The 22,233-nt window shown below is 36.1% G+C and overlaps 1 protein-coding gene across 1 annotated transcript; it reads left to right on the forward strand.

Annotated features, from left to right (window-relative positions):
* Positions 1-488: 488 nt before the first annotated feature.
* Positions 489-15,910, forward strand: LOC306850932 (alpha-2-macroglobulin-like). The gene is made up of 34 exons (XM_079386904.1): positions 489-611; positions 1,139-1,319; positions 1,433-1,589; positions 2,453-2,505; positions 2,625-2,645; positions 2,808-2,973; positions 3,091-3,175; positions 3,344-3,464; positions 3,572-3,692; positions 3,790-3,899; positions 3,981-4,151; positions 4,238-4,471; positions 4,862-5,074; positions 5,161-5,310; positions 5,474-5,599; positions 5,732-5,825; positions 8,959-9,106; positions 9,318-9,543; positions 9,614-9,740; positions 9,818-9,939; positions 10,038-10,089; positions 10,516-10,599; positions 10,685-10,861; positions 11,016-11,091; positions 11,281-11,437; positions 11,569-11,643; positions 11,723-11,885; positions 11,994-12,187; positions 12,267-12,479; positions 12,589-12,707; positions 13,732-13,813; positions 13,896-13,976; positions 15,451-15,556; positions 15,680-15,910. Exons 1-34 carry the CDS (start codon positions 526-528, stop codon positions 15,718-15,720), a joined length of 4,332 nt encoding a protein of 1,443 aa, XP_079243030.1. The 5' UTR covers positions 489-525; the 3' UTR covers positions 15,721-15,910.
* Positions 15,911-22,233: the final 6,323 nt, after the last annotated feature.

Consider the following 22,233-nt stretch of genomic DNA (forward strand, 5'->3'; position numbering starts at 1 on the left):
AGTTTGGGGCTCGTTTCTGAAGCTGTGGTTGCTTATTTTTCTCATGAGAGTTGGCAACAGTGCGTACTTTGTACTTTAAAGATTTCAACTGAATGCCTGCACATTATTTACTAAGAATCGACCTCTTCAACTTCTCTTTTGACTGCAAATAAAATAACTATTTAGATTGATTATATGCTTGGACATTCCAAAATTCAACATTTAAGTTGTTCAACTCAATTACATTGTGAGAAAGATTAATAAAAACTGAATGTTTATTTTATGTCTATTTTGTGCAAGAGTAAGGTTTCTTTATATCTTCACCTGAACTGAACCTGCTTGTAATATTTAGATGATTGGTCTTGATCAAACTCATCATCACAAATTAACCAACCAATGCACATTAGCACAAGTTTTTCAAAATGCATTGCCTACATGGTTGAATCATTAATCAGATGATCAGTACAACTGTTTTGAAGGACCTCCTTTAGCATGAGACTCCCTTTATAAGAGATGTTCCAGTTAATGACATGATCACTCGTCATCATGGATCTGAATGTTAGCTGCTGTTGGAAAGGGCTCCTTCTATTCATTTTCCTTTTTGTCTGTGTCAATGGACAAACATCAGGACCGTAAGTTTTTAATGATTTCTGCTGAATATATTAAGTTATTCTGTTTTAATAGCAAAATCTTCAGAATTTTTGTAATCGAATTTCCAGTTCCAAAACTTTAACAATAATGATAAATCTATTTTGCTTTTTTTTTTTTTGCTTTTCCATTGTGTGAAGGGAACTGACGTGTGTATTTTGTGCCCCTTTTACTTTAATGACAACATAATATTTAAATAATAATAATTAACTTTAAATTCTTAAATATTCTTAATTTAACTTTTATTTTAAATATTTAATGTTGTTGTTTTTTTTACTGTAAAAACTTTAATGAAAAACTGGCATTTTTGATGCCACTGTACTTTTCTGGGACAACTAGAAATGTTTTGTTTTCTAGATGTGAAAAATGATTAGTATACCATTAATCATTGTACTGTGATTTCTGCTGTATTTATTTAACTGATCTGTGTTGCTAAATAAATGTTTGCTGTTTGAAAGACAACTTATAGCATAAGAAACTATTGTATGATTATTATAATTTTTTTAAATAGATATTTCATGGTGACGTTTCCTGCAGTGATTGAGTCGGGATCTGAGGCCAAACTGTGTGCAAGTCTTCTCAAGCCCAATGAAAGCCTTGTCATGAACATTTATTTGGTTAATGGTAACCAGAGCAGTTTACTGCTGCAGGAGAAAGCTGAGGAAGAGTTTCACCTCTGCTTTAACTTCAAGGTTTGTCATCAGCACATTATAATAAATATATTTGTATCATCATAATGCATCTAGTTTTGGGAGATTACATGTTTGCAGAGGTTGTGAATATATATGATATTTCTTCTCATTAGGCTCCTCTGGTAGAGGCAGAATCAGTGCAGAAAATGAAGGTAGAACTTCAAGGACAGTCTTTTAAGATGACTGAAGAGAGACAAGTCATGTTCAGATCTTACCATCCTCTGACCTTTATCCAGACTGATAAACCCATCTATATTCCAGGACAGACAGGTGAGCTCTGAATGTTTCAAGTTAAGCATGTTATCATCATGCAATGAACTGATATAGAAGTATAGGTCAATAATGACTACTGTTGCAAAAACCAGCAGATGGTAATTATAAGTAAACAGTTCAAAGGGTTTGTAAACAGAAAAGAGGAGCAGATAAGTCAGAAAGTAGATACGGATGAAGGGTTGCTAACAACTTTAGCATTTTATTATTTTTTTTTTAAATAAAATTATTGAGAAATCCCTTCACATCCAAACCAAAATTCAGCCTAAATACTGTAATTACAAAAAAACTTATGATATAAACCAGTAACTACATGACTATTTTTATACGTTTTCTAGAGATACTGTGTATCTGTGATAAACCCTTCATGGCTGTCTGGAATTCCTGATTCTAACAGGTCAACTGGGGCAAACTGTTCAAATATTTTTGTAAAATGATGGCAAAAAACAGCCACAGATTTGTCTCAAATGTGCGTTCACACTGCAGCAGAATACAGTTATACTACTGTATATTTGAATCCTTAATATGGTTACGTTCACACATAGCCTACATTTGGTTATTTACAAGGGTGAGAATGGCTCGGGTGACTTAATGTAACCCTGGTTCCCTCCACTGAATACTTCATTAAAAATGTGAGAAGACTTTGCAGTTTCATTCACGTCATCATCTTTGATATTCCATTAATTTAGTTTAGTTTACTTTACTCAACTTTAGGCACATGCACTCTTAAATTTAATTCTTCTCAGTAAGTAGGCCTATTTTGTTAAATAGTTCTGATTTATTTTATGCTATTGACTGTCAGACTACATAAGAGATTTAGACGTTAAAAGCAGAGGTTATAATACACATTTGTGTTTTCACAGTGAACTTTAGAGTTGTTACCATGGATACAAACTTTGCACCGCTTGATCAGCAGGTATGATGTGTTTTGTCTTGGATTTTTATCTCCCTCATTTTCTTTTGGATTCTGAATACATTATTAAAAACAACACATCCTTATCCTAAATAATTTAATTATTATTTGTTCTTTTGCAGTATGGTTCTGTTGTGCTTGAGGTAAGAACACAAAACTTCCTTCTGTACAGTCATAATAAGCACATATTTTAAATATTAACACTGTAGAAATTCTGTTATATTTGCAGTTATTGTATTTTCAGTCATTTGGTAATGGTCAGGACTCAGGACATGTAACTAAATATCTGAACTGTGTCTAAATAGGACAGCCAGGATAACAAAATTGGTCAATGGACAAACGTTTCCTCAACAAGGTGGATTTTGCAGCATTCTTATGAATTAAACCCAGAAGCCCGTCAAGGTGTGTACAGATTGAAGACTTATATTGGTGACAGAATGATCTCACATCATTTTGAGGTGAAAAAATATGGTAAGTCATAAAAACAAACCATTTGCAATTTTTCATAGAATGGATTTCAGTAATATCTTTGTAGATTCATTTCTAATTTGACTACTAAAAGTCTAATTTCTACCTTCTGACTTCTAGTTTTGCCAAAGTATGAAGTTACTGTAAAAATACCCAATAAAGTGAGTATTGATGAAGAAGAACTGTTAATTGAGGTTTGCGGAAGGTGAGTGGTTTACTTTATTTCCTGCATTATGAAACAGCAGCTATTTTTAGCATTGTATTTATTTTTTTTAACTCTGGGATCAGTTACCTACTGTAAATCCCATCCTAATTTATTATTTTGTTAACTCAACCCTGGGCTGTATATCTGTTGCTTGTCCCTTTTTCACAGATACACTTACGGGCAGCCAGTACCTGGTAAATCATGGGTCAAAGTGTGCCATAATATTATCTCATACCTTCATATCGCACCTTCAGATAGAAATCCAGTATGTTTAGAGGAAACCACTGAGGTATGCGAGTTGAAATTCAATACAAGTAACGGTACATAATATATTTCTTCCATTTATCCAAGTAAACCACTCTTAAGTTAACATTTGTGTTCATTTACTATAATTAGATAAAAAAGACAGGCTGTGCCATCCATACCATAGATATATCAGTCTTTTTGAACTCCACACTAAAGTCTAGACTGCAGAAATCTCTTCATGTTGAAGCAGTGGTTACAGAAGAAGGAACAGGTGAGCTGTTGGATTTGGTCAGATCCCTGTTACCCACATTTCTTTTTCTTTTTTTAAGTAATAAAAAAAATAAAATAAATGTTTTTACCATTTACAGAGATCACCATGACAAAATCTGAAACTATATCTCTCACTTATGAAATTGGAAAAGTCACACTAAATGACCTGCCCAAAACATATGAACATGGATCAGTTATAGAAGGAAAAGTAAGTTTATCTCAGTTTAACAACATTAATATGTACAGAATTATTCTATCACTTATTCCTTCAAAATCTTATTTTCAACAGATCAAACTCTCAAATTTCAAAGATGCACCAATTCAAAACAAAGAGGTTTATATTTTTGAGGGTGTAACTTGGTCCTCAAAACTGCTCCTAAATCTCACTACAGACAGCGATGGACTGGCTAGCTTCACTCTTAATACGTCTAGTCTTCCTGAAAAAGATATTAATCTGATGGTATGATCACTTTATTTACCTAGTTTTCTTTTTTGCTCACTGAAGGGTTCAGTTGCTTGAGTAATTTTAGTTTCTTTGTTTTTCAGGCAAGTGTGTATCCAGGGTTTCATTATCAAAGGCACAAAACACCTTACATCTCTATGGACAAAAAAACAGTTCAGCTTTTCCAGCCTGCCACTCCATACACGCCAACATTAAGTGAACTGATTATAGAGAATATTGAGCAACCCTTAAAGTGTGATGCTGAGTTTACCGTGACCATCAAGTATTATTTTATTGGAGAGACTGTTGAAGATTTCAAAACTGACATTGTCTATATGGTGAGAACATGTGTAGTATATACATTCTTACAGTGATGAATTAATTGTTAACAGTAAGGGGAAGTGGTGTGTAGCCAAGTATGCTGACCCATACTCGGAATCTGTGTTCTGCATTTAACCCATCCAAGTGTACACACAGTAGTGAACATACACCCGGAGCAGTGCTCAAGGGTCTCACCTCAGTCGTGGTATTGAGGGTGGAGAGTGTTGGTTATTCACTCCCTCCACCTACAATCCCTGCCGGACCTGAGACTCGAACCCACAACATTCGGGTTACAAGTCCAACTCTCTATCCATTGAGCCACAACTCTGTCCTTGTCCAGAGGAGTATTACAGTGAACAGTGGCTGCACTGGTCAGTTTGTCATTGAAGTGTCATCTACTGTTTCAGTTCTTGTCCAGAGGAGTGATTGTTCATCATGGATATGAGAAAGTTGAAGTGAAGTCTTCTAATGGAGCAACAAGTGGTACAGTGTCGTTCAAACTGTCTGTTGGTGCAGATCTGACTCCTGCAGTGCAGATCCTGGCCTACTGTGTTCTGCCCAGTGAAAATGTTGCTACTGGTAGCACAACATTTGATGTTGAAAAATGTTTCGGAAACAAGGTATGTATTGTATCTTTAGAAATATGTCTCTTGAAACTGTATTTCTGGCACAGTCCTAAAATAAATAATATTTACTGTCATTATAGGTTTCTCTGCAGTTTTCTCCTGCTAAAGCAGTTCCTGGTGAGAAAAACACTCTCCAGCTCTCAGCTCAGCCTGGTTCACTGTGTGGTCTCAGTGCTGTAGATCAGAGCGTCCTGATCCTGAAGGCAGGAGAACGTCTAGATACTGACAAGGTGTAAATACTTTCGTATTGATTACCTGTGTTTTTAATCTGGGAATCTACAGGATGAATCAAGTGAGAACAGACTATCCTTAGATATCTGTACCTATCAGTAGTTAAGAGGACATCCAGATCTCAGGAGAATAAACATTAATATGAATGTGGTCTCATCACAGATCTTCAACCTGCTGCCAGTAAAATCAGTGTCAGATTATCCTTACACTGTTGAAGATCAGCAGGAGTGTCTGCATGTGAGACCCCGCCGAGCTCTGTCGACAGACAAAGCCTATGAATCCTTAAAGGTAGGTGGATTATATGACAGTGCAGTAGATAATGATTGGGAGATATTGATTCTGTACATGCAAGTAATTGCACAAGAAAGCCAACCTGATTCTTCTGACAATTAAACGTGCCGTTTTGTTGCCGTTTTACAGAGTGTGGGATTGAAGATGGCTACAAATTTGGCTGTGCGAGTCCCTCAGTGTCTGTCATACAAAGGCTTGACTTATCACAGATACAGTGATATGGGTAGGCTACATGTGGTATCTTTATAATTCACACTGTCATTTTTAAATGTGTAGGTGTTTGTTTTAAAGGGGTCCTATTATGCTTTTTCACTTTTTGAATTTTAGTCAGTGTGTAGTGTTTGTTTGGGCATATGAAAATCTACAAAGTTACAAATCTCAAAGTCCACTCCAAAGGGAGATATTTCGGGTTTTTTTTAAATCCCTTTTCAAGAACTACAACGAATGGCTCGTTTGGACTACAAAGTTGTTTTCCTGTATTTGTGACATCACAATTAGAATATTCTGCCTACGGAAATTTGAATGGTTGGAGGCTGGGGAGAACGCTGCCAGTTTCAAAATTGAAACCCGGGGCTGGTGTTTTTATATCACTGTATTTCTGAAGGAAACCTACTGTCTTCAGAAAATTTTAGATGTCATTTTCATTTCATCTTATATGTAATGTCTGATAAAGCAGCGTTTGTGAGCGGAGCTTTGCTTTGTGTAAAGCTGTTACCGGGTAAATCTCTCCCGCTCCAACAGCGCCTCCTGCTGGCAGATAATTAATTTGCATATACAGGTCCTTCTCAAAACATTAGCATATTGTGATAAAGTTCATTATTTTCTGTAATGTACTGATAAACATTAGACTTTCATATATTTTAGATTCATTACAACACAACTGAAGTAGTTCAAGCTTTTTATTGTTTTAATATTGCATATTAATATTGTATGTTTAATATTAACATACAGCTCATGAAAACCCAAAATTCCTATCTCAAAAAATTAGCATATTTCATCCGACCAATAAAAGAAAAGTGTTTTTAAAACAAAAAAAAATCAACCTTCAAATAATTATGTTCAGTTATGCACTCAATACTTGGTCGGGAATCCTTTTGCAGAAATGACTGCTTCAATGCGGCGTGGCATGGAGGCAATCAGCCTGTGGCACTGCTGAGGTGTTATGGAGGCCCAGGATGCTTCGATAGCGGCCTTAAGCTCATCCAGAGTGTTGGGTCTTGCGTCTCTCAACTTTCTCTTCACAATATCCCACAGATTCTCTATGGGGTTCAGGTCAGGAGAGTTGGCAGGCCAATTGAGCACAGTAATACCATGGTCAGTAAACCATTTACCAGTGGTTTTGGCACTGTGAGCAGGTGCCAGGTCGTGCTGAAAATTGAAATCATCTCCATAAAGCTTTTCGGCAGATGGAAGCATGAAGTGCTCCAAAATCTCCTGATAGCTAGCTGCATTGACCCTGCCCTTGATAAAACACAGTGGACCAACACCAGCAGCTGACATGGCACCCCAGACCATCACTGACTGTGGGTACTTGACACTGGACTTCAGGCATTTTGGCATTTCCCTCTCCCCAGTCTTCCTCCAGACTCTGGCACCTTGATTTCCGAATGACATGCAAAATTTGCTTTCATCCGAAAAAAGTACTTTGGACCACTGAGCAACAGTCCAGTGCTGCTTCTCTGTAGCCCAGGTCAGGCGCTTCTGCCGCTGTTTCTGGTTCAAAAGTGGCTTGACCTGGGGAATGCGGCACCTGTAGCCCATTTCCTGCACACGCCTGTACACGGTGGCTCTGGATGTTTCTACTCCAGACTCAGTCCACTGCTTCCGCAGGTCCCCCAAGGTCTGGAATCGGTCCTTCTCCACAATCTTCCTCAGGGTCCGGTCACCTCTTCTCGTTGTGCTGCGTTTTCTGCCACACTTTTTCCTTCCCACAGACTTCTCACTGAGGTGCCTTGATACAGCACTCTGGGAACAGCCTATTCGTTCAGAAATTTCTTTCTTTGTCTTACCCTCTTGCTTGAGGGTGTCAATGATGGCCTTCTGGACAGCAGTCAGGTCGGCAGTCTTACCCATGATTGCTGTTTTGAGTCATGAACCAGGCTGGGAGTTTTTAAAAGCCTCAGTAATCTTTTGCAGGTGTTTACAGTTAATTAGTTGATTCAGATGATTAGGTTAATAGCTCGTTTAGAGAACCTTTTCATGATATGCTAATTCTTTGAGATAGGAATTTTGGGTTTTCATGAGCTGTATGCCAAAATCATCAATATTAAAACAATAAAAGGCTTGAACTACTTCAGTTGTGTTGTAATGAATCTAAAATATATGAAAGTCTAATGTTTATCAGTACATTACAGAAAATAATGAACTTTATCACAATATGCTAATTTTTTGAGAAGGACCTGTATATATGCCGCCACACTGCGATTTATGTTATAATGTTAGAATTAAAGAACAATAAACATAATACATATTGCCGTTGCACTTATCTGTACATAGTAAATGCAGTTATGTTTAAGCTGTTGTTGACATCCTATCTAAAACGTGATTTGGCCAAAAAAAAACAAAAAACAATAACGTTACCACTTTAATATGTCTTGCAATATCTGCGCGTGCAAAGGTTCTGCGCTTTCCTCTGTATTGATATAGCAATATAGACGAACATGCTGTTTTAGCAAGGGGCAGGGCAGTAGCCTACTGAAACGCCGTTCGCCAATCACAATGCACTAGGACAGCTAAACAATTCTTTAATTTGTGGCCATGATATAGTCCTACCTAAGCTAGCATGTTAAATGAAGTCAGATATTATTGCACTTTTCACAGTACACGAAGTAGTTATTGGGGCAGTTTTAGCTGGGCGATTTTGATCAAAATGATCCACTATTTGAGATTAAGCTGTTTTGTAATAAGAATCAGAATCAGAATTGCCAGGTATGTTTACACATACGAGTGACAGAAGCTCCACACGGTGCAACAGAATTACAGCGACAAGACAAGATAATAAAAAGAATAATATACAAATATACAAAATAGACAATGTACAAAATAGCAAAAACACAATATATAATATAGACAATTATGTATGTACAGTTATGATATGTGCATAACTGTACAAACATAATTGTCTATTATATATTGTGTTATATATTATATACTATGGAACTGAAAAACTACAGTTAGTAAACTAAAATAATTTAAATGAAATAAACTCCACAACACTGAATTAAAACTGTATCATGATGATCTGTTTTCCATTTGCTCTTTTGCTTACGACAGTATATGAACTTTGTTATTTTGATGTCCTGTCCACATACAGTACATATTTCCACATTTACTTATATAAATATATTTTTTTCCAGTGATGTATCTGCAACATGCTCCAATGCCAGTGTTAGGGATGTCTTCAGGGGCAGATGCTGATTTTGTTACATCTAACAGAGATTCTCCTGCAGTGACGATTCGGACAGTTTTTCCAGAAACATGGATCTGGGAACTTGCTGAAGTGGGGTCTGTGAAACATAATCAGTGCTTTTGACATCATATTGAAACATATCTTTAATACATGATATTCCCTCAAATCCAGATGACAAAAAAAGTCATACTTGCTTTGCAGATTCTGAGTTTTTTTCTGTGCTGAATGTTATCTGTAACAGGGAAAAAATGGATGCTTAATGATAGATCAGAAACAAGTAGGACTGTTGTTGTGATTCCAAACCAGGGACTCTGGATCAGCTCAGCTTCCTGTCACGGTTCCTGACACCATCACCTCTTGGGAGACGGAGGCCTTCTGTCTGTCCTCCAAAGGTCTGGGTCTGGCTCCTCCTGCTCAGCTGACAGTTTTCCAGCCCTTCTTCCTGGAGCTCTCTCTGCCTTACTCCATCATCCGTGGGGAGATCTTTGAGCTTAAGGCCACTGTCTTCAACTATCTGTCCAAGTGCATCATGGTGAGACTTCAGACTCAACCTTATCCAATCATATCAAATATGCCACTAATCATGTGTGTTTGACTTACAGGTTAAAGTGACTCCAGCTCCTTCCTCTGACTACAATCTCAAAGCCTCCTCTGATGATCAGTATTCATCCTGTCTGTGTGCTAATGGAAGAAAAACATTTAAATGGATCCTCACTCCTTCTGTTCTTGGTGAGTTTTCCAGTCTGAATCATCGTTTCTCAGTGTTTGTGTCTGTTGTATCTTCACGTACACGTCTTGTGTTGTAGGAGTCTTGAATATTACAGTCAGTGCAGAGGCAGAGTCATCCCAGACTGTGTGTGACAATGAGATTGTGAGCGTGCCAGAGAGAGGACGCATTGACACAGTCACACGAAGTCTGCTTGTACAGGTCAGTGCACATCAAACGGCTCTCAGACGTCATTTATCCATGACCCTAATGCTGCTTATGTCAGTATGATGTGTTGATGTTATTGTTTTATGCTGCAGGCTGAAGGAACTGAGAAGACAGAGACCTACAGCTGGTTACTGTGTCCAAAGGGTTTGTATGAAATTATTTTGGGGCTTAAGCACTGATAATGCTAGGATTATTTGGCTTGTGTTTAGTTTTTAGGGGACCAAGAAAGATTTCAAATAACTAAAAGTTGCTCAAAGAATTTTGATATTCTGTAAAGACTAATTAGCCCATTATCTTCTAAACACAATCCATATACTAAAATATGCTCATATGTCTGTGACATTTTAATACAGAGAGCTGAAATTTGTCAAACTAGTTGTGAAGTTGTGCCAATTTTTGTTTTTTTAAATTGTGGCTATTTTGTCTTCTTTTTTACAAAGTGTTTTAATCACAATAATTTCTGCCTGTGATTTATTGTTATTAATGGGACTTCACAGATGGCATTAGAATGTTAATTTTATAGCGTTACTCTGCTAATCACTGTAATGTTTCTGTTTCTCTGGTTCATAGGCGACAGTCTCTCAGAAGAAGTGAATCTGACTCTTCCTAAAGATGTGATAGAGGGATCAGCCAGATCTTCTGTTTCAGTCATTGGTAACATTTACATTCACAAGCAGAAATGAGGAGATTGTGTTTTGATTCTAAAATGTAGTGAGTTTCAGTTGTGTTTGGTTTGTAGGAGATATATTGGGTCGTGCACTGAGCAATCTTCATGGATTATTACGGATGCCATATGGCTGTGGAGAACAAAACATGGCTGTTCTTTCTCCCAATATTTACATTCTGCAGTATCTGGAAAACACAGAGCAGCTCACCTCAGCCATCCGAGAGAGAGCCACCGGCTTCCTTAAGAGCGGTGAGAGAAATCAATAATATCAAGAAAATGCTGAGACTGATCTTTTTTTTTTTTTTTTTAACACACCTGAATGCCATTTAATTAAGCTGAATAGTCAGACACATTGGATTACCACAAACAAACTGTTAAAGTGAACTATTATCACACTACACAGGATACCAGAGACAACTGAACTACAAGCATTTTGATGGTGCATACAGCACATTTGGTTATGGTGATGGGAATACATGGTAATTTTTTTTTTTCACTCTTTTGTTAAGTGAGTTTTGTTAGTAATCTACTATAACATAGTCAAATAAAAAAATAAAAATAAAATTATATCTATTCAAATCATTTGGTTTGAGAGATTTTGGTTTTGTTTTTTTATTGAAACATCTGATGACATTTTTTTTTTTATAAATAAATCTTTCAAACACCAGGTTGACTGCCTTTGTCTTGAGGTCTTTTGGCAAAGCACAGAAATACATATTTATTGATCCACAAATTATTCAGAGTGCAAAGGAATGGTTAATAAGCAGACGGGATTCAGACGGTTGTTTTATCCAACAGGGAAGACTGTTCAACAACAGAATGAAGGTCTGTCCGTCTGTCGGACTATCTAAAAAATATTTAGGCTTTAATTTTAACATCAACATTGTCTAGATGAACTTTCCTCCAATAGTTTTGAGTGTGTTACTTTATTTACCTCTATTTCTCTTCTATTCGAGGGTGGAGTGAATGATAACGTAACCATGACTGCCTACATTACTGCATCACTGCTTGAACTGGAAACTCCAGTCACAGTTAAGTTCATCTACAGGAAACTCAGTATAAACTCATAAAATGATGCTCACAGCAGCTGTTTCTCTGTTTTTGTCTCAGGATCCTGTCGTCTCTAAAGGTTTGTCATGCTTGAGGTCTGTCATTGAGGATGTCAAAAACACTTACACCACTGCTCTGCTCGCCTACACTTTCAGTCTGGCTAAAGACACGGACACTCGACAGCAGCTTTTCAAGAAACTGGAGGATATTGCTATTTCAGATGGTAAGAGATTTGTTTCTGATTCATTTCTGTTGTCTTTTATAACTGTACTGTTGTTTTTTGTCATATTCGTTGAGTTACTGGTGTCTCTTTTGTCCATGTGTCCTAAAGGGTCTCGTCTCCACTGGTCTCAGTCTGCATCTGCTGGTGACTCTGATTCTCTGGCAGTGGAGATCAGCTCATATGTGCTGCTAGCTGCTCTCACTGCAGATTCACTCAGTACAGCTGATCTGGGCTTTGCTAACAAGATTGTCAGCTGGCTTGTGAAGCAGCAGAATGCCTATGGAGGATTCTCCTCCACACAGGTGACTCAGACTACTCAAATCAAACACATGATTGCTGAATAATGGGTAAAAGTGACATTACTGAACATTTATTTCTCAGGACACAGTGGTGGCTCTTCAGGCTCTGTCTTTATACGCCACCAAAGTGTTCAGCTCTAACGGCTCCAGCACAGTGACTGTACAGTCAGCAGGAGACACTCACCACTTTGATGTCAATCAGGACAACATGTTACTGTACCAGGAGAAGCAGCTGCAGAACGTTTCAAACAAATACAGCATTGAAGTGAAGGGCTCAACCTGTGTGTCTGTGCAGGTCTGTAGTGCATTCAGCTTCACTCTCTTTTTCCTCTCTTAGCATTTTGCAACTGTTCTGCTATGATAGGATTTATTTATTTTTTGTTTGTTTGTGTTGACTGTTTAAGGTGTCTCAGTTCTACAACATTCCGACTCCTACTGAAGCTAAAACATTGAGCATTGATGCTAAGATTGAGGGAGATTGCAAAATATTGGGACAAAATTTCATCTTGATCTTCACTGTCAAGTAAGAACACAAGGCTATTTACACTAACTATGCCCACCAATGTGTGATTGGGATAGTCAACACTGCAAAAAGACACTCATTCAACACCAGTTTCACACGATCGACCAGAGTACGAACCTGCCTTTTGCCAAACTTTTTTTCTCCCTTTTCAATTAATTTATTTTCAATTAAAATGAAGGAAATAATCAAAAAGTTAAAAATACTGTATCGGGTAGGGTTAGGGTAGGTGTAGGGAGGGCTTTATTGTCCCAATAAGGTGGCATCCATTTAATAGCCTAATTTGAATTAAAACTATAATTTACACTCAATACATTATTATTGCGTAATGTTTTATAATTTACTATAATACTGAGGTGCAGATAATTGCCACTATTTGCAATAAGTAGTACAAATAGCGTTTGACAGCACTATATCAACTGAAGTCTGAAGTCTGGCCACAGCTAAAGATTTTCCTAGTTTACTACCAGTCGTTCATTTAAGCTATTCGTCAACTAATCACACATTTATGATATTAATTTAATGTGTGGCAGGACAGAGACTATCTCTTCTAATATCTACATGTCTTCTCCCAGTGTTCCAAAGCAAATGACACTTGTTGTGAAAGGTCAGAAGAACAAATGTTCAAGGCTATAACTCATATCTCTGGAATAACTCAAAACACTAATGGAAAATAGTGTGTCCAGATTGCAAAACAAAATGCAAAGCCGACGTGGCATAAATGTATGGCTTAAAGTTTTACTGTAATTCTGTCATTCAGCACGATGTTTCCATGGTTGCGATGTAACATTTAATTGCTAAACTATTATTTCTTTTGCAAATAAAGCTTGTGTCATAATATTTACCTAAAACAGCATTCACATACCAAAAAATGTATAACCATAAGTGGTACTTGGTCAAAGATGATTGTCAAGTTGACTAACGATTAGGGGGCAGCCCTTATAAAACATAATGTTCACTAATTTGTAATTTTGTTACTGTATGAGGCATTTAAGAACCATTTCTTTCCATTTGCTTTTTTCCCCAGATATGATGGTCTACAGGAAAGCACTAACATGGTCATTGTGGATATTAAACTCTTATCTGGATTCACAGCTGATACATCAATGGTGCATTTGAGTGTTTCATCGCAAACTTGTACAATTTCTAGAGGTCAGTAATTTGAGAATAACCAGCACTTTTTCCACACAGCTTGGAACTTCTGGAATGTTTGCATCACTTGTGGAGCGGGTCGATGCTAAAGATGATCATGTCATTGTGTATTTGAAAGAGGTGAGAGAACAGCAACATTCATATAATTTTATGTCATCACTGATTTTTGAGAACTGGGACAAAACGGGGTGCAATATTGGAAAAAATAAAACCTTTATTGTAAAAATAAAAAATGTTCGTATCTTACATTAACTAAGCTACTGACCTATGCTTTGATTCTCTCAACTTTTTGCTTTTTTATCAAAATGTGCTTTTTACCTTGCCTTATTTTGTAATCAAGCAATCAAGATGTTTTTAACATTTCAAAACACATTCTCATGTTAAAAGACAGATTACATTTTTTACATGTGACCAACGATTCCTCAACAAATATAAAGTATCATAATCAAATATTGTCAAAATATTCATCTGACAGAGGTGACATAGGGCCTGTTTACACTTGGTCACTTAATGCGTTTTCTCTGATCAGATATCTATCTGATTAATAACGTTAAAACGTTTCCATTTACACTTGTCCACATAAATGTGTCTTCGCAAAACGGATATAAATCCGTTCTTCAATTCCTGCGCTATATGCAAATTTAACGGAGTTCACGTCAATGAAAGCAATAGATATGCGCTGCATTTTATTCATTATCAGCTAATTTCAACATCAGAGAGCGCAACAGGAGAGAGCGCGGCATCAGCACTGGAAAGATAGTTAAGCCCGATTCGGACGTTAATTGTTTCTCATATGGACGTCTATAAACATTTATTTACAAATCACCTCAGTGATAAAACTCATGGAATTTGAATTTTATTTACAAATAAATTATTCGTATTATTGTGTAATATGTATTTTAAAATACGTATGTAAAATATATTCTTATTATTCCCAGCATATTTTATCATGTATGGGGGCCCACTATCCTGAAGAGGTTAGGATCAAACATACCTGATTGCAGGCAGGTGTGCTGAAGCCGGTTGGAAATAAACTTTCCAGGAGAGTGGGTCCCCAGGAGCAGGGTTGGAGACCTCTGCATTAGAGTGACTGCTATCCTTATATTGCCTGTTTTTTGTTTGTTTGTTTTTTATACATTTTAATGAATGTCTGACAGTTTTGACAAAAAGTAGGGACACAGCTTTAAAACCTAAAACACACATCATTGAAAACAACCTTGCTTTAATATGAGATACTATTAAGTGTTGCTTTTGATAAAAGAAGCTCTTTTTCAAACATTTTTATCCATTTTATTGCATATGAATTATTGAACGCTTCTTTGTGAAAACACTATTTTAGACATAGTGAGAAGACAATAAGTATCATATATTTGATATAATAATGATACAATTAAATTGAAGGGGATAATTGTGTTAATTACATTCTATTGTTAATCCCTCACAACATTTACAATTGAAAATATTTTAATTTTTTTAAACCTAATACCAGTAACAATTGTTTTGTCCCATGTTTCAAGAATCAGTGTCATATAAGCTGATTCATAAACATTTTATTCTTAATGTCTATGACTAATGAGTTTATTTCCTCCTGCAGATCCCAAAAAATATTCCAATGAATTATCAGATACAAATGAAACAAGTTCTTCCAGTAAAGAATCTCCAGCCAGCTGTTGTCAAAGTGTATGATTACTACCAAACAAGTAAGATTTTATATGTCAGTGCTGAAAGTTTTTATCATGTGAGATATTGATTGTTTATTCAGGTTGATTCCATGTATATTTTTCCATTGTTGTATGAATGTTGACATCTTCATTGTTCTTCAGGTGATCAATCAGAGACTGAATACTCCTTCCACTGTCAATGAAACTGCAGAACTGATGTATGTCACCTCGTAGTTCAGCTTGGATGAAGATGTTTGAATTTTATATTTTTTTCTCTTTTATAATGGTCAGACTTATTTCCAATTCATCAGCTTAAATTTTAATAAACCCCCAAATTGTTTTGGCCATGTCTCAACAACCTGAGCATATGATTAATAAAATTGTTGAAAACAAGTTATGGTGATCTGGTTTTAATTTTTCTGTGTGTAGAAGCTACATGCTATGACAGTATTTCAGAATCAGACAAGAGGTTTTTAGGATGATACTGTCACAAGCTCTCCAGTTTGTCTTCCTGCCTGTCACAAGATCAGTCACCTCTGCGCACTACATTTCCCAGAATCCTCCCTGGCTTAAACCTGCTCACTGTTCCCAATCACCTCCATCTGCCATCAGCATCATCAGTGGGTCTTCATAACCCAGCACTTGGCAGTCTCGCAGTGACTACATTTACATGGACATCAGTAATTAATTATTTACCTTATTCTGAATAAGACAATATTATGATTAAGGTGTTTACATGAGTTGCTTTTAGAATAATCATTTCACGTTCCCGTTTTACATGTTATAGCACATAGATCGATTAATAGCATGCGTCATTACGTCCCCACGTGACGCCATCTGACGTCACCTCTAGAATTTCACGTATAAACATATAGTCAGTGACTATGTTTACATGAACATCAATACTCCGATTTTAATACGATTAAGACAATACTCTGATTAAGAGTCTACCATGTAAACAGAGATTTTTGATTACCTTAATCCGGCTAAAGTCATAATCGAAGTAAACACAAATCAAATTAAGACATGTGGAGTATTCCTATTTTAGTCGCATTATTGAAGTGCAGTACAGACATGTAAACACCTTAATCAAACTATTACATTTTGAGCCAAAAGTGTGTTGTAACGCAAGCGTTACTGAACATGTACCGAGTAAAATATTACTGAAAATTGATTAGTAATGCCTTACACTACTGCGTTACAGCAAAAAGTAATCCATTACTGTAATGCATTACTTTTGTAACGCATTACTCCCAACACTGTCAATAAGCCAGTGGGCACTTGCGTGACATCCGACTGGGCTTGCACTGGCCACAAATGGTGGCGGGCCTGATGGAGACTTCGCCACAGGCGGCAGCATTGACTTCACCGCGGGCAGCGGTTGGCTGACGTTCCAAAGGCATATCTTGCAGGGAACTAACCTCAGCCTCATCCTCTGTTTCGGTCTTGGTTTCTGTAACTGTATGTGGTTGTGGAGAATCGCATGGAGACAGGAGTAGACGTTAATGAGTATTTAATAGGCTTCAACACACATTGACCATTATAAACATTAAACCAAGACAAAGACTAAGGGAGAACTGAGGACTTATAAAGGGACTGGAACAAAGGAACAAACGAGATGATTAATACAAAACAGGTGAATGGAATAAACAATGATTAACTAATGACAGGAAACCGACCAAATAAGGACAACCAGGAACTAAACTTAAACCAACACGTGACACATTCTGCAAACTTCACATGTATTAACAATTTTTTTTGCAATGTAATTTTCTCTAATTGTGATCACAGGTGAAAACTGCATCAGAGGAGGAGGACTTTTCTATACTTTTGCCTATACTGCAGGGACAACTTTGCAAGCATATGCAAAAGATCTCTAAAAAAATTGTGGACTCCTGCCTGCAGCTGAAAGGAAAAATTGCCAATGTGCCTATTAAAAATAAATATAGAACATGATTTTGTGTGTGTGTGTGTGTGTTTTACAGTTCATTGTATTTTGTATAAGTGGTTGCAAATTAGTTTTTTTTTCTGCATTCTGTTCTTGGAAAAGATCTGTTAAAATTGTTAAATAAAAATATTTCTTTGTTACAGTCTGCAGATGTTACACTTACACAGTAACTACACGTAACAAGAGGGTAACAAGGGATCACTTTAGATTATGTTACACTTAATGTTACACACAATAACTACATATAACAAGGGTGTATGTTTGCACTGTAGTTGCACCAAAAGCACTACAGCTATTAAAAAACATAAATTATACAGTAATTATACGTGTTGTGTATTATGCTGTTATTTATCCTGGGAGGAGCTGGAAACAGGTAATCTACTTTTCCACTGTATTGCAACTCAACAGTTCAATGCTGGTGACCTGACTTGCTGCTGAGAACACCATAAGCAACCCTTTCATCAGGTAAATTTTCATATGGGAATTTCTAAACCAAATCATATCAGAAGCTCATTACATATTCACCCCATACTTTCAGCGGAGTTGTTCAGTAATCTCCATGACCCCACATAAATAACACTAGAAAATAATATAGCTTATATTCTTTAGTAAACTGTGGTAAAATTTATAAAGACTATGGTGGTTTTTCACCCCTTAACTGTCATCCCCATTTTTGAAAATTCATGAAAAAGTGCACTATGCAAACTTAAATTATTATAATTCATGAACGCTTTTGAATACAGACCTAAGGTTGGTCTCTTTTTAAAGAAGACAATTATGAACAATCAAATGATTTATCAACTCTCAATCAGGAAATAACAAACAAAAGGACACTCCTTGTAGCTTTTAGCCATCTTCTTGAACTGGAAATCCCGAAATACTATTCACATAGCACATTGGAAAAATTTGCTCACAGAATACATCTCCCTAGAATATTTTTCATTATTTATTTGATAAATGAAGTTAACCAATTAACATTATACATACTCTTTTGGTTTCTGTACCCAATATTTAAAAAATGTACAAATGCAAAGAAAATACCAGTATCGGTACTCGGTATCAGCAAGTACCAAAAATAAAAGTATCGATATCGGGCGAGTACTGGAAAAAGTGGTATCGGTGCATCCCTAGAAAAAAGGCAAGGAAATAAAGACTTTTTGTGACAAAGGTCAGAACTCCTGTTATGATGTAGATTTATCATAGGCTCTTGGTGCACTCTTGTCATAAATGAATCTATTACTGTTCCTACATAATTTTTAACAACAAAAAAAAGACCTTTCCAATGATATATAGTTTGTCATGATTACATTAGGATTTAATGTAATATAGTGAAGTAAAGTTAGGTGTCCTGTATACGGGACGGTGACAGTTAAGGGGTCACTATAATTACTAAATTATGTATACTACAGTTTACTATTTGTATCAATGTCATGTAAGATATATGTTGTAATAATACAAGTAGGCTACCCAGTATGTAGTGTAAAAATATGTTGCATCATATATTTTGTGTTATTACAATAAGGCAATTTGTTCATGACAAACCTTTAGTGACGACAAGATCCTGAGACAAAAAACAGAGAAACAGCTGCTGTGAGCATAATTTTTCTGAGAGTTTATACTTTGTTTCCTGAATATGAACTTACTGTGACTGGAGTTTCCAGTTCAAGCAGTGATGCAGTAATGTAGGCAGTCATGGTCACATTATCATTCACTCCACCCACAAATTTATATTAGAGGAACATAAAGTAAAATATTTTTGTTATAGATAGATTGTTTCTGCATTTTCTGTGAAACTGTTTAGTGAAAAATAGTTTCATTCTGTTGTTGAACAGTCTTCCCTGTTGGATAAAACAACCGTCTGAATCCCGTCTGCTTATTAACCATTCCTTTGCACTCTGAATCATTTCTGGTTCAATGGCTTTGCCAAAAGACCTCAGGATGAAGGCAGTCAACCTGGTGTTTGAAAGTTTTAATTTTAATAATATCATTAGTTGTTTCATTTGATTAAATCTGTACATAAATTATTGAAACTAAATACAATCTTACTGCTTACTATTTTAACTTAGTAACTATTTAGGAAGAAGTGAGAGTAAAAGTCACAACTATTTACCAAGTATTCTCTTTTCCATGTCCAAACGTGCTGTATGCACCACTCTTATGTCTGTAGTTAAGTTGTCTCTGGTATCCTGTTGAGTTTTGACAGTGACTACGTTTATATGGACAACAATATTCCGAATTTAATATGATTAAGACAATACTCAGATTAAGAATCTAAGCATGTAAACAGATTTTTGATTACCTTAATCTGGCTAAAGTCGTAATCGAAGTAAACACAAATTGAATTATGACATGTGGAGTATTCCTATTTTAGTCGCATATCAAGGTGCGGTACAGACATGTAAACACCTTAATCCACTGGTCTCAAACTCAATTACTGTAGGGCCACTGTTCTGTACAGTTTAGCTCCAACCCCAATCAAACACACCTGATCCAGCTAATCAAGCTCTTCTGGATCACTAGAACTGTGATCACTAGACTAAACTGTGCAGAGGTGTAGCCCTCCAGGAACTGAGTTTGAGACCAAAGTCTTAATTAAACTATTACCATTATAGGACTTTCACCATGTTTTGCAACAGGAAACACACACAGCATTAGTCAACTGTTTGACAGCAAATAAAAGCGTTTCAACACCGCTGCTGTCTGTATGTACAAATAACTAACTGCACTTGAAGCTTTTATAAAATTAAAAATGAATCACCCAAAATTGTATTACGTCCGCTAGGGGTGAGACGCAATAAATAATAAAAAAACAAAAAGACTTCCAGCAGGCCGTCAGATCAAAAAAGAACCCGAACAAATCACAATAAATTATAAAGTAAATTTATTATGAATTACAAAAAAGAAAGGAAACACCAATAATTAGTGGATCTCCTAAAGGGACCCACAGCCCAACCAGAAAATTATTAAAACAATACAATTAAAGCAATACAATTAAATATAGAAAGAATTAATGAAGTGGCATTTTTCGTCAGAGAGACCCAAAGCCAAAATAACAAACAAAAAACAATCAAATCAAATAAAACGGCAATATAAATAACCTACCCCAAAGAAAAGAAAAATAAATACAACCAACCTTACCTAAACTACTCTAAACATAAACATCATGAAAAATGAGGATTAAACCAAAAAGGCAGGTCTCTCCTACATTTCTACCACATTCCAAACTAAGCAACAAAGAAAGAAAAGGACAAAAAAAACACTAGAAACACATTTTGGTCTGGCGGCTAGCAGGAAGCCCGGAGCAGTGCGACCGGCCCGAAGTCACACCAACTCGCTTCTGAAAAACGGAAGAGGCGTTTTAAAGGGAACCGCCATCTGATCATCCAATTACCGTTGCTAGGCGGCAACACTTAGCGAATCAGCGGCGATCTGAAACTCAAGAAAAAGAAAACATCCAACAAAATACAAACATTATAAAACATAATTACACATAACGTAACAATTGTATATGGCATCATCACGAAGACAAACTATATCTTTATATTAGTGTTGTCAAACGATTAATCGCGATTAGTAAATAAAAGTTTTTGTTTACATAATATATGTGTGTGTACTGTGTTTATTTATTATGTATATATAAATACACACATACAGTATATTAAAATATTTACATGTATACATTTATATTATTATATTTTATATATAAATATATTTAATATGTAATAAAAAAATCTGAATTTGAAAAATGTTTATATTTATATATACATAATCAATATACACAGTACACACTCATATATTATGTGAACAAAAACTTTTATTTTGGATGTGATTAATCGTTTGACAGCACTACTTTATACGTGAATTTCTGGAGGGAAATCGTATCACGTTTGGTCTCATACTGTATCGCGTATCTTGTCAGTGTGTGCACTTGCTTGGCCATTTTTAGTGATTAATAGGAAAGTGGGTTCAGCTGAATTCTAGCAGTGATTTGTTAGATATGTATAAAAAAGGTTATTATACCGCGGCAGCCCTCATGTGAAGTCCTCTTAGTGTGAAGACCATCGACTCCACCGGGCTAGGACACCGGCAAAGGATATTAGTATCGCTTTTTATTTTTATTTTATTTATTTTTTTCCCTTTATATGTTTACTATTGAAATGTTGTTGTTGTATGCATTTGTCAATTTTATTTAATTTCTGAATTTTCTTAAATGGGTGTGTATAGAGTATTTACAGAGTGTTAACTTTTAGTTTTAGTTACTTTTTCTTATTTGTAAGTCGCTTTGGATAAAAGCGTCTGCTAAATGACTAAAAGTAAAAGTAAAGTAAGCTCGATGCCCAGCACATTCCAAATGACGAGGAACTCTGGCGGTCATCCGGAATTCACATAAACTGGGACAGAAGACAGTTCTAATTTGGTCATTGTAGATATGAAACTCTTGTCTGGTTTTAAACTAGAGCCCTCTTCCCTGGATGCAGTAAGACAATTTAAATCAGCATCCACTGAATTTCTCCAAATTTTTACTGATATTTTAAATTTGTGCTAAAAAAACCTTAAGCCAGCAGTTGTAAAAGTCTATGATATCTACCAGACAAGTAAATCTAAATTACTCAGCACTGAATTATTTATACACGTTTAAGTCTTGGCACCGTTGCAGCTTTTTTCAATCTTGTTTGCAGGTGAACGGTCTGAAGCAGAATACTCTAATCACTGCGCCTGAGGAGTGATGCCGCAGAATAAACAACACATCTTCACACAAATTCAATAT

Source organism: Barbus barbus (genome assembly GCF_936440315.1).
Source record: "Barbus barbus genome assembly, chromosome: 31".
In the NCBI taxonomy this organism is placed as follows: Eukaryota; Metazoa; Chordata; class Actinopteri; order Cypriniformes; family Cyprinidae; genus Barbus; species Barbus barbus.